We start from the raw sequence: 12,998 nt of genomic DNA, 5'->3' as shown, positions 1-12,998 counted from the left end.
TTTTTTAAATTATATTAATAAAAATTAATATATTAATTTTTAAAAGCAAAAAGCAGGGAAACCTGGGTGGCTCAGTCAATTAAGCCACCGGCCTAGGCTCAGGTCATGATCTCACGTTTCGGGGGTTTGAGCACCACATTGGGCTCTGTGCTGACAGCTCAGAGCCTGGAGCCTGCTTCAGATTCTGTCTCCTGCTCTCAGCTCCTCCCCTGCTCTCTCCAATATAAAATAAAACATTTGAGAAAAAAAAAAAAAAGCAAAAAAGCAAAGGGGCCCTGGCTGGCTCGGTCAGTAGAGCATGTGACTTTTTGTTTAAGTTAAAAAAAAAAAAAAACTTTAAAACTCCAGCAGCACAGAGTGTGTTGTGGGGCTCGAACTCACAAACCGAACTCAGGAGCCGTAAGATCATTGATAAGGTTTGGGGGTGATGTGGAATGGTTTGTAGGGTTTGGATCTGACAGCCAAGAAAGAATTCTTGAAGACGTTTCTGACGCAAAAAAGTGATTTTATTAAAGCACGGGAACAGGACCCGTGGGCAGAAAGAACTGCACTCTAAGTGTGTGGGGTGACCATTTTATGGAGTTGGGGGAGAGGGAGGGATAAAGTCAAAAGGGAGGTTTCCAAAGTGATGTTCATGTGCTAAAGGCTCACAGAATACTGGAGGCCTTGCTATTGTCAAACTAAGGTTGTTTTTCCCTCTAGGAAAGCATTAACATTAAGACAGTAGGGAGTTCCTGGACTTTAGGCCATTGATGGGATTGCCTTTTTCCTGTAATTTACTAAGATATTTGTAAACTGATGGAGACACGTCTGTGTGACGGTGATCTCTATCAGTTAGCCACTTGTTCTCTTTCCTTTCCTTTGTTCTGGGGCAGCTGGGAGTGCCTAAGGAACATCACACATATCCCACCATGGGGGAGTGGGGAGGGGAGGGGGTAGGTGTGCTAGCTGTGCTTGGCCCTCAGCTTGCCTATGGTCCCTCATCAACCATGACCTGAGCCAAAATGAAGAGTCAGACACTCAACCAACTGAGCCACCCAGGCACCCTAGATTTTATTTTTAAGTCATCTCTCCATCCAACATGGGCTTGAGTTTAGGACCCTGAGATCAAGAATTGTATATTCCACCAACTGAGCCAGCCAGGCGCCCCAAAATACGTATTTTTGACTATTACAAAAGTTTATTTAACAAAAAAAGTTCAATATGAAAATGCACATGACTGATTTTTATATTGTAGTGAAACAGGTTCTATGGAGAGAGGGGACTTGTGGAAGCAGTTCATTTCTTCTGGGGAACACCCACTGTTTATACTTGTTCCAAGGCTTCTAACATGATGATACTATGTCCTCAAATTACCACCATTCCAGTATTGTTCTGTTGCCCCCTAGTTGTCATCTCCACACATTCATCTCTCACAAGATTCACAAAGAGATCAAACCCCTACAATATTCCTTGGACATGCTGCCACCAACTAATTTCAATAATTTATTGCCTATAAATGTTTTCAACTCCAGAGGGTGAGCTTTGCTCATGGTGACTACTCGGTGAGCTCAAAGATTCCAAAATACTTTTTAAGGAAGGTGTTTTAATTTTTTTTATTTTTTAAAGATTCTGATTTTAGGGGCGCCTGGGTGGCGCAGTCGGTTAAGCGTCCGACTTCAGCCAGGTCACGATCTCGCGGTCCGTGAGTTCGAGCCCCGCGTCGGGCTCTGGGCTGATGGCTCAGAGCCTGGAGCCTGTTTCCGATTCTGTGTCTCCCTCTCTCTCTGCCCCTCTCCCGTTCATGCTCTGTCTCTCTCTGTCCCAAAAATAAATAAACGTTGAAAAAAAAATTAAAAAAAAAAAAAAGATTCTGATTTTAAGTAATCTCTACACCCAACATATATGGCTGGAACTCAAAACCCAGAGATCAAGAGTCTCACACTCTTCTGACCAAGCCAGCCAGGCATCCCTATGTAAGGTGCTTTCATTTTTATTTATTTATTTTTTTGGTAAGGTGCTTTTAAAGAAGCACTACATTTACTTGCTGAGATCATGTCCTGAGCCAAAGTCGGTCACTTAACCGAGCCACCAGGCACCCCATGAACATAGTGTTTTAAAACTAACTTTTCTTTCTTCGCCTAATAAATCTCCACGTTTTCAGTTGTTGGGAAAATGAATAAAGTTTTACACCATAAGATGGCCAACGGGACTAAAACAGGCTCTGGTCTCTGGCTTAGAGACCCCTCTTCCCGGTTCTTCTTGCCCTGTTTGCTGAGTGCGAAAACCCACCGCAGATGTAGAAGGTGACAACTGTAAATTACCCTTCCCCCTTCATTCAGGGCTCAGATCTTTGGAGAAACGGTCTCCTCTGAGCCCACCGGTGTTAACTTAATCTCCAATCCACCAAGATCTCGAGTGCTGCCTGGTTTTTCCACCAGAGTTCCAGCCTGGTTCCGTAACCCAGTGACCCATAGTAACATTATTATAATGACTTCTTCAGTGGCTAATGCAGTGCTTTGCACCTAGAAGGAATCCAAAGCGTAGGCAAATAGAACTAGATTTCCTGAGCTGGAAGAGTATTCAGAGATAAGCCAGTCTGCTTCTTCTGTATTTTACAGGTAGGATAATTTACAGAAAGTCAAAATAACTTGCCCGAGGTCTTATAGTTAATGTATATGGTAAAGGAATCCACGAGACCCACATCATTTCAATGCCAAGTGTATTTAGAGTTAAAATGTTAAGCCCTAACAAGTTTGGAAATAAATAGGATCCCCTGCAGTGATAACTGATGAAGTTTTGGGGTGATGGTGGGGTACGGAGTCAAATGCCAAGAAAGAATTAAAGACATCTTTGGTGCGAAAAGGTAATTTTATTGAAGCGCACAGGAGCAGGACACGTGGGCAGGAAGAGCTGCACCGGGGTTGTAAGGAGTGACTGCTTATATACTGCGGGTTTGGGGGAGGTGAAGTCAAATGGGAAGTTTCCAAAGAGACTTCCATATGCTAAAGACTCCCAGGACACTGGAGGCCTAGCTATTGTCAAGCTAAGGTTGTTTTCCCTCTAGCAAAGCATTAAAATTAAGACTGTAGGGAGTTCCTGGAGAAACTTTACTTTGCCTGCCTCAAGTAGTGTCACTGGGCCTCAGGCTATGAGGAAATTTAATTCTGCCTTTTCCTTCTGCCTATCTCCCACATCAATAACATGTGCACAATGCTTTTCAGTTTAAAAAGTTGGGGCACCTGGGTGGCTCACTCAGTTAAGCCTTAGACTCTTGATCTCATCACAGGTCATCATCTCAGGGTCATGATGCTGAGCCCCAGAACGATGCTCTCAAAATAAAGAATTTTTAAAAAGTAATCTCCTCTCAAAGATAACCCTGTCTACACTGTACAGAGAGCATGACCAGCAGAGTATGGGTTTTCCCGTGTGGATCGGGAAGGCACCCCTAAAGCGCTCTTGGGGAAACGGGAAAGGCTGCTGGGACGCAGGACGGAACCAGGAAGCACAGGTGCGCCCCCGGGGATCCAGACCACGCACGACTTCAGGACGGACACGAAGCCGATCCCGTCCGTCAGCCACGTTTGCGGAGCCAGTGCTGGACGACTAATACCGAACCCGCGCTTTTCCTGCAGTCTCTGGGGGACGACGGCACTCGTGAGCGCAGACGCTTGCAGCTTGTGCGATGCCAACTCAGCCGTGGGAGCTGGCTCCGCGCCCGCTGACAACGTTTGCTCTGGCACTGCTTACGGGGTGAGCGCCCCGCTCCGTCTGCTCGCGCCCAGACCTCGGGTTTCGCAGACTCTGCGGGAACGGCGGCCAGGCCCCCGCACCCGCCTACGCTCCAGAAGGAGGCTGGCTCCGCGCAAGCGCGTCAGGGCACGCCCGCCAGCGCGCGCAGGCGCAGCTTCCCTTCCTGATCGCCTCGCCTCGCTCGCCCACCCACCTCCGGGAAGTCGTCTCGTCCGCCCCCCGCCCCCTCCACGAGCGAAACGTGGAATGCGATTGGCCGCTCTGGTTGTCCATCATGCCGGTCTCGTTGCCATTGGCAGCCGGACCGGCCGTCGTCGACCAGCTCCTGTGAGACCCTGCGCCACCGCGGAAGCCGCGATTGGCCGAGGCCTGGACCGCTGCCCCTCACTTCCGGCCTCCGCGATCCCTCCCCGCCGCCGCGCCGCCACCGCCGCCGCCGCCCTCAGCCTCCCCGCCCCCCGCCCTTCCACCATGGCCGCCTCTGTGTGGTGTGGGGTGAAGCTGGTCCTCCGTGTCCACCTATAGCGCGCACTGCCTCACCCTCACCCCTGGGGGCCGGATCCCAAGAAGCCTCGCTCCCCAACCCTTGGGGAACCAGCCAGGAAGGTTTCCTACCCCTACTTCAGGGGCAGGAGTCCGCTTTCCCCCACCTCCTGAGGCAGGAACTGAGGGTTTGCCCTGTTTCTCTTAGGGTCGGAAGTCAGAAAGGGCTCCCCTTCCACTTCAGGGGCGGAAGCCTCCCCTCTCTTTCCGTAGGTGCAGACCCCTACCCCGGCATACTCAGGGGCTGGCGGCCTTTCCCCAGCACTGCCACTGCAGAGACAGGATCTAGAGGGCCGTCCGCCTTCGCCTCCTCCACAGGAGCGGCCTTTGGGAGAGGAGGGCGGGGTGGACAGGACAGGGACCCTTCCCTCCCCTGCCCCACTCCCCCCTCTTGTCCCCAGGTCCTGGCAACCCAGAGTTCCTCATCTCTAGGACTTCCCACCCGTCCGTCCACCCCCTGGCCTCTTCCCGTCTCCTGGCAGCAGCCATGGAGATACCGAAGGGAAAGGGGGCAGCAGCAGCTGCTGCTTCGGGAGCAGCGGGAGGTGGAGGAGGAGCGGGAGCAGGAGCCCCAGGAGGGGGGAGGCTGCTACTTTCAACCAGTTTGGATGCCAAGGATGAGTTAGAGGAGGTAGGTGTGGGGGTGGGGAAGGGAGTTAAGACATTGGGTTGAGGAGGGGTACTGGAGCGGATGCGGGTCGGGGGGTCGGGGAGGAGGCCTTCAGGGCTTTTCTGAGGCAGCACAAACACTGCTCCAGACTTCCTGCTCCTGAAGGAAGGAGCTTGGGCCAACTTCCTGAACAGGTAGTCATAGCAACAGCAGTCACTAGGATGAAAATGGGGGGGGGGTGTTGATGAGGGAGGGAAACACCGTTCTGATCTACCGAGTTTATTTTTGACATTCCTTTCCACGCACAGACCACAGCTAGTCTTAATGTTTACCCTGCTTTGGATTTAGGTCATATATTGTGTTGAGAAGTGTGTGTGTGTGTGTGTGTGTGTGTGTGTGTAGGTGTAGGTGTCTGGGGGGCTGATAGGAGTTTGCAGCAGGCTTTGGAGCCTCCTGTTAGGTAATGCTTCATGTAGACACAGTCGGTTGACGGTGATGTTAACTGGGCATTTAGAATGAGCGAAGACCTAGGGACTAGTGAGTAACGTTTAGTTGGATACCATCAACTGCAGCAGGGCAGTGAGGGGGTGAATGGGACTTAGGGGACTGTCCTTCAGAACCAGATTGGGGCGCCTGGCTGGCTCAGACAGTGGAGGATGAGACTCTCGATCTCAGGGTTGTGAGTTGGAGCCCCACACTGGGTGTAGAGATGACTTAAAAATAAAACCTTAAAAAACATACATACATACATACATACAGAATAGGACTAGATAGGAACCACACAAGGGTGCTGAGAAAGGGGGTACACTGAGGTGATGCTGTGGACCTGAATGGGGATTCTAGACTACCAGCTACTCCCCCCATCTCCCTTGTTCCTCTTGCCTTGTCCTGACAACCCAGGGTTAATCGTGTATCCCTTTGCACTGCTACTTGGGTAGAGACCTGCTTAGGAGTGTGAGACCCAGAACTGAGACATGATTGCCGAACTGTTTTGTTTGTAAGACCTAATACATTAAACCCAGTGGTTGTCCTGGGATAGGATGAGTGCATTAGCAGGGTCTGGCTCTTCGCTGGCCATTTCCCTGCTTCTAAGTTTGTCACTGCCTCACTGCCCTTTATCAGATACTAGAGGGTGGGCAGGCAGTTACGTGGAATTCATAGTTTAGATTTGAAAAACATGTTGGTTTAGGTACAGAATGGGAGAACATACACACAGAAGGTGGCTGGATATAACTTTGGGGGTTATCCACCTAGCCAGTGTCTGCACGCAGGCTGGTTTCCCATCATGCTTCTCCCCCATAATTCTGAGTGCTTTTAGATAAATCCAGCTTTTCTGCTGTTGCTTTTCTGAGCTAAGGTAGATATAATTAGGAACGTGAACAGTGCTTCTAAAAATAATGTATTCTCAAAACCAAAATGACTTTAGGATTGTCTGGCACTTTGAATTATCCACTTCTTTAGAAGGAGCCACTGTCATTGTCAAAGTATTTTTTGAGATCTGTGTTGTGGCACTGCGGCTCTAGAATTGTAGAAGGAAAATAGTTGACTGCCTTTGATCCCTCCACCAGTTTGGGTGGAGGGGAAAAGACCTCAAGGGCTGGATGAAAATCTGTTTATTCCCCACCCTGATTGCGAGAGGGCTCATCCTGCCTCTGCTAGTTTGTACTACAGGGTAGTATGGCATCCTGTTCTGAACGGTGATGTGTTTGCTGGTAGACTCAGTGATGTGGCAGGAGGGGGCCATAAAAGAGAGGAAGTATTTATTCGTTTATTTGTGCTGTTTTGGACAGAGTGAACTTTCAGCTGTTTCCAGAGAGAAGGGGGAGGGAGGGTCTTTCTTCTTTTCCTCCTATCCTTTGTGCTGTAGATGTTTCCCAGCACGCCTTGGCTCCCCCCTTTCCTTCTTGGCCTTTGCCCTCTGCATTTGAATTTTCCAGCATGCCTTGCCACTGTTTTTAACCCACGTGCGTGGTTCTCACTGGACAAGAGTGTCTCTAAGGACAAGACTTACTGGCTTTTTCCTCTGGGTCTCCCCATGGGTCTCTTCTGCACACAGAAGTTATCAAGACCTGGTGTTGATTGACAGGTCTCTGTTGGGTGTGGTTGTTTTCCATCACAGGCCCACCTGTCGCCCAGGAACACAGAGGTAGTTTCCTACCTGTGTATGCCTCCCGTGTGCTGAGTCAGATAGGAGTAAGACAGGATGAGGGAGACCCAAATCTGCCTGGAAGAGCTTGTCATCTAAAGGTGGAGATAGCACACCCATAGGTGGAAAACAAAAATGACAGATCCCCTCAAAAACCTGGTGAAGGCAGGGAAGAGGCTGGGGTCCTTACAGCTGGATGTGATGAGGAACGGCCTCCAGTGGCCCGGAGTATGAGACACTGCCGAAGCGCATCCCAGGCAAGAGCCGTGACTCCTCCCCGGGGACACCGTTGGCTCCTTTCTTCTCTTCGGCTCTGTCCCTCTCTTTGAAGGGGAAATTCTTGCCCATCCCGTTTCAGTTTGGGGAATGAGATAAAGATAGTGCCAAAAATTGGAGGCGTGTAAAACATGTGGCTCCTGGTCATCCCTCACCAGGAAGGACCTTGTCTGCTTTGAGGTCAGGCTGGGAGCAGGGCTATAGGTCACAAGCCAGCACCCCCTCCTAGCCACAGACAGGCCTTAGGGTTAGGGATAGGTGGAGGTGCGTCCCCGCCAGGTGGTCTCTGAGGAACAGTTCATGACCCTGTCTGTGAAAACTCTCCAGGGAACTGGCTTTCAGTCATCTCTCGTGTTTTCTCCTAAGACCCTCATGTCACTCACAAGTGACTCTTGGCTGTAGAATATTTGGAACGCAGCTTACTCAGTAACTTTCCTAATGTGGGCCCTCGGGGATTCGGTAGGTTGGACCATATCTTCTTTTCCTAAGGGTAGTGGAATCTCGTCTTTCAGGGCCACAGACTTCCCGTAAGAGAGCAGTATGTATGTATGTATGTGTGTATTTATTTATTTATTTTTAACTTTTATTTATTTTTGAGACAGAGAGAGACAGAGCATGAACGGGGGAGGGGTAGAGAGAGAGGGAGACACAGAATCGGAAGCAGGCTCCAGGCTCTGAGCCATCAGCTCAGAGCCCGACGCGGGGCTCGAACTGGCGGGCTGCGAGATGGTGACCTGAGCTGAAGTCAGATGCTCAACCGACTGAGCCACCCAGGCGTCCCAAGAGAGCAGTATTTAATATATACGTTTTGACCAGACTATATGTTCACCTTTCTGAGGGAAGGGAAACTGGGAGGTTAGAGGGATCTCTCTGACTCCAGTCTCAAGCTTCAGGTGTACTGGCAGCTTGGAAGGCCTCCCCCCACTCTGCCCCCACTCCATCTATTGCTGCTGTCGTGAGGAACATGGTCAGGTTGTCTTAGTACTAGAAAAATCATTTCAGATGCTCCTAGAGATGGTAACTACTTACTCAGCAGTCTGAGGTGCTGTCACGGAGGGCTTACTCTGAACAGAGCCACTCTGCCAGCAATTGTTGGAAACTGCATGTATGATTCCATCTTTACCAGGGGCCTCTGGGGGATTGTAGAGGACAGGGTATTGCTACTTGGCAGTAGGCATTTGACTTCTGTGGCCCTCTCTGAGGGGGTGTGGTCCTTCTGTCACTCCCAGTGATTTGTAGTTCATTCTCCCATCTCTGTTGCAAAAAGTAATTTCTGTAGTCTGGGAAGAGCAGGATCTTTTATATTTCTGTGCCTGGAAAGGACTGGGGCCCGCATTTCTTTCCTCATTGCTTTTATCCATGCATCCAAATTCTGGACTCTCCCACTTCTACATCCTTAACTGGGCCTCTGTGTTCCAAGAGGCCACTTTTGTTTTTGACTGGGCAGTGACCCATAGGACTGACTCAAGCCTCTGAGTGGAGCTTAGAACATCAAGGACGGGCTTAGAGAAACCTGGTTCTGTCCAAGGTCTCTGTGGTTACATCATAGCCAGAAACATAGCCAGCCCCTAGGGCTGTGTATCCAGCTTTGCATGAGGGTCTTGGTGCTGGGCCCATCAGTCAGGCCTCCTCCCACCTCCCCTACCCTTTACTGGAAGGCACAAGTTTACAGAGAGTGGTTAGGAGAGGAACCTGTACAGCCTTGTTAGGGACTTATCCGTGTCCTGTAGTAGGAGGGCTCAGTTTTCAGGAATCTTTAAAGACGTGCCATTAGAAGAAGTAGCAGGAGATGAGGGCGTGGTCTGGTCTTCAGAGATGGGGTTGTGTAGTTGCTGAGCTTTTTCACAAATGGAACAGATGATAATTTAACTGAGGCTGCATGCTTGTCTTGTGTGATCCTCAGAACAACCTTGTGATACAGGGCTTTTTCTATTTTTCAGATCAAAAACCAGGGTTTACAGAGGCTAAGGAACTCACCCAAGATTGGCTTAAGGCAGGCGGGTAGTGAGGGGGTTCTTCTATACCGTGCTTGTTAGTTTACCCGTTAGTTAGCTGCTGTTTGACTTCTCTTGCATCGCTGATGATTCAGCAGAATCTTCTTCCTTTGAGTAGGAAGTAATATCTGGAACCTTAGGGTGCTGTGCTGCTCGTTCACCTGGGCTGGGTAAGCAGGGTTTAGCAGCTGGCAGAACGGATTCTCCAGCCATTGGTAACTGTCTTACAGAGGGATATAATTTAAAAAGGGAAAATCCACCTGTTTCTCCTTCCTTCTCCTTATCATGCGGGAGCTGGACTGAGAAATAATGGATCTCACAGCTCAGTTTTCATGTGATCTCACGGCTCCTTTTCACAAGTACACGGGTGCTGTCTGCTAAGGCTGAGCCTGCTGATCTGACCTAATTTGGAGGCTAGTCAGACCTGATGGGCAGTGAAGTTGTCATACCCTCAAATATGAAGGACTTTAGGCCTGATTTAGGTTGAAGTGTTGTGGCTGTGGGAGCTCCTTGCCTTAACACAGTTCTCTGTGCCACCTGTGTGCTCTTAGTCAGGGATGCGTGTAGGCAAACTTAGGATGGTGGTCAAGGGAGACACATGATTACCTTTCATTCCTACACCCCTTTCCGTTGTCCTTATTCATGGTTCCTCACAGTGCTTGCCGCGCAGCCCCTTGTCAGCAAGACACTTTGTAATGACTTCTAGGATCAGGGGAAGTAAATTGCCCGCCCTTGTCCATTTTGCCAGCATCACCATCATTGGGAATTGGTTTTCCTTAAATAGTTTTTGGGTTAGTCCTCGAGATAAAGGGTTTTTTTTCAAAAAAATTTTTTTTTAAATGTTTATTTAAATTTGAGAGAGACGACATGGCGTGTGTAGGGGAGGGGCAGAGAGAGCCAGAGACAGAATCTGAAGCAGGATCCAGGCTCTGAGCTGTCAGCACAGGGCTGGATGCGGGGCTCAAACTCATGAACCCTGAGATCATGACCAGAGCTATAGTCGGACGCTTAACCGACTGAGCCACCCAGGTGCCCCAAGATACAGTTTTAAAAGACTCAGGAAGTGGGGCGCCTGGGTGGCGCAGTCGGTTAAGCGTCCGACTTCAGCCAGGTGGCGATCTCCCGGTCCGTGAGTTCGAGCCCCGCGTCGGGCTCTGGGCTGATGGCTCGGAGCCTGGAGCCTGTTTCCGATTCTGTGTCTCCCTCTCTCTCTGCCCCTCCCCCGTTCATGCTCTGTCTCTCTCTGTCCCAAAAATAAATAAACGTTGAAAAAAAAAAAAATTTAAAAGACTCAGGAAGTAAGTTAGGTGGTGATAATGGAGAGGCTCACTGATTTAATATGAGATACGTTTATCAATATCTTCTCAGTATTTAGTATTAAATGCTTCTTCAGAACAGGAAGTAGTGACTAAGGTCTTAGAATGTTGAGCGCGTGCCATGTTAGAGTTGGCCTTTGAAACTAGAGTAGCTCTTGGGTGGACTTTGATGCAGCTGTCCCCACCTTTGTTTGACCAGAGCCTCAGGCATGAGCTTGGCCTTTTCTCCACTAGTCCTTTTCTTTCCTCACACTCATTTTTTAAAATTTGTTTTGGGGCGCCTGGGTGGCGCAGTCGGTTAAGCGTCCGACTTCAGCCAGGTCACGATCTCGCGGTTTGTGAGTTCGAGCCCCGCGTCAGGCTCTGGGCTGATGGCTCAGAGCCTGGAGCCTGTTTCCGATTCTGTGTCTCCTTCTCTCTCTGCCCCTCCCCCGTTCATGCTCTGTCTCTCTCTGTCCCAAAAATAAATAAACGTTGAAAAAAAAAAATTTTTTAAAAAAATAAATAAATAAATAAAATTTGTTTTGAGGCGCCTGGGTGGCTCAGTCGGTTAAATGTCCGACTTCGGCTCAGGTCATGATCTCATGGTCCGTGAGTCTGAGCCCCACATCAAGCTCTGTGCTGACTGCTCAGAGCCTGGAGCCTGCTTTGGATTCTGTGTCTCCCTCTGTCTCTCTGCCTCTCTCCGGCTCATGGTCGTCTGTCTCTCTCTCAAAATTAAATAAATGTTAAAAAGATTAAAAATAATAATAGTAAAAATAAATTTTTTTTAACTTTTTGGGGGGACATTTCAAACATTAAAAAGTAGAACAGTAGAATTCCCCTGGAGCCATCCACTGCTTCCATACTTATCGGTCCCTGGTAATCTTGTTTTATCTCCCCCCAATCTCTGGATTATTTTGACACAAATCCAAGATAAATAATTTCATCTGTAGATACTTCATATGTATGTCTGTGAGGGAAGGTTTTGGGTTTTTTTTTTCTTTTTAAAGTATAGCCTCAGTGTCATACCTAAAAATATTAATAGTAATTTTTTTAACAATAAAATATTAATTGTTCAAATTGGTTGTCTCATAACCCCTTTTTATAATTGGTATGTTCAAGTCAGTACTCAGACAAGGACCACATGTTGCATTTGATTGATACGCTTTATTTTTTAAATTATTTTAATTTTTAAGGGTATTTATTTTAGTTTTTTTAAGTTTATTTTGAGAGAAACAGAGACAGCATGAGTAGGGGAGGGGCAGAGAGAGAGAGAGAGAGAGAGAGAGAATCCCAAGCAGGCTCCACACTGTCAGCGCAGAGCCTGACGTGGGACTCAAACCCATGAACCGTGAGCTTGACCTGAGCTGAAATCAAGAGTTGGTCACTTAACCAACTGAACCACTCAGGTGCCCATTTCTTTAATTTTTTAAGTTTTTTTATTTTAAAATTTAAAGCTTAGAGAAATGTTATAATACATAGAATTCCCATATACTTTTCATCCAAATTATTCAACGATTATTCACATTTATCTGTATACATATTACTGTTTAACCTTTTGACGGTAAGTTGCAGCCAGGACACCACTCAGGGTTTAAACACTTCATTGTGTATTTCCTAAGAACAAAGATCTTCAGCTACATAACCACTGCTCTGTTGTCAAGATCAGAATATTTAGCATAGATATGTTACTGTCATAGAACATACTGCGGTATTCCCAGTTGTCCCAACAATGTCCATTATAGCAGTCCAGGACCACAAGTGGCATTTAGGTGCACTCTGTCTTTAATTCTTTAATCTGAGGCAGATTCTTAGTCTGTCTTTGTCTTTTATGACCTTAAATGCTTTTGACAGATCAGTTATTTTGTAGAATATCTCTCAAATTGGGTTGTCTGAAATTTCTTCATGATTAGATTGAGATAATGCATTTTGGGACAGAAAACTGTACAAGTGCTGTTCTAGCCTTTTCAGTGCACCGTGTTGAGGCATGTGGTGTCGTCAGTTTGTCTCCTTACTGGGGATGTTGACTTTGATCACTTTGTTAAGGTGGTATATCCTCTAGAATTTCCTGTAGTTACTCTTTTCCCTTTGTAATTAAGTATTTTTGAACCCAAGTAAATAGTGTCTTGCATAATTTCACCTCTGGTTTTAGCACCCCTTGATGATATTTGCCTGACTCAGTCATTCCTAATGCATTTATCAGCTAGCATTCCACTGTCAAAGAGCTTTCCCTTTTCGTCTAGTTGTTATGTGAATATCAGTGGATTCTTATTTTATTCAATGGGCTAGGATTTTTTTTTTTTAAGAGAGCGGGAGTGTAAGCAGGGGAGAGGGGCAGAGGGAGGGAGGGAGGGAGAGAGAGAGGGAGGGAGGGAGGGAGAAAGATCTCAAGCAGGCTC

The 12,998-nt window shown here is 47.9% G+C and overlaps 1 protein-coding gene and 1 pseudogene across 1 annotated transcript in view; one reads left to right on the top strand and one right to left on the bottom strand.

Annotated features, from left to right (window-relative positions):
* Positions 1 to 1,305: 1,305 nt before the first annotated feature.
* LOC124521664 (small nuclear ribonucleoprotein G-like) lies at positions 1,306 to 1,532 on the bottom strand (annotated as a pseudogene).
* A 2,523-nt stretch (positions 1,533 to 4,055) lies between these two features.
* INTS3 (integrator complex subunit 3) overlaps positions 4,056 to 12,998 on the top strand; it is a 39,492-nt gene continuing 30,549 nt past the window's right edge. Inside the window, exon 1 of the mRNA XM_047092765.1 lies at positions 4,056 to 4,906. Within this exon, the coding sequence (XP_046948721.1) occupies positions 4,763 to 4,906 (144 nt within the window). The 5' untranslated portion in view covers positions 4,056 to 4,762. The remainder of the gene's footprint in view (positions 4,907 to 12,998) is intronic.

This window comes from Lynx rufus, unplaced genomic scaffold, assembly GCF_022079265.1.
Source record: "Lynx rufus isolate CCGP_SWC_20201006 ecotype Redwood Valley unplaced genomic scaffold, mLynRuf1.p SCAF_31, whole genome shotgun sequence".
Lineage (NCBI taxonomy): Eukaryota > Metazoa > Chordata > Mammalia > Carnivora > Felidae > Lynx > Lynx rufus.
The sequence above is the reverse complement of the archived record's forward strand: the minus strand, read 5'-3'. Positions and strand labels throughout refer to the sequence as shown.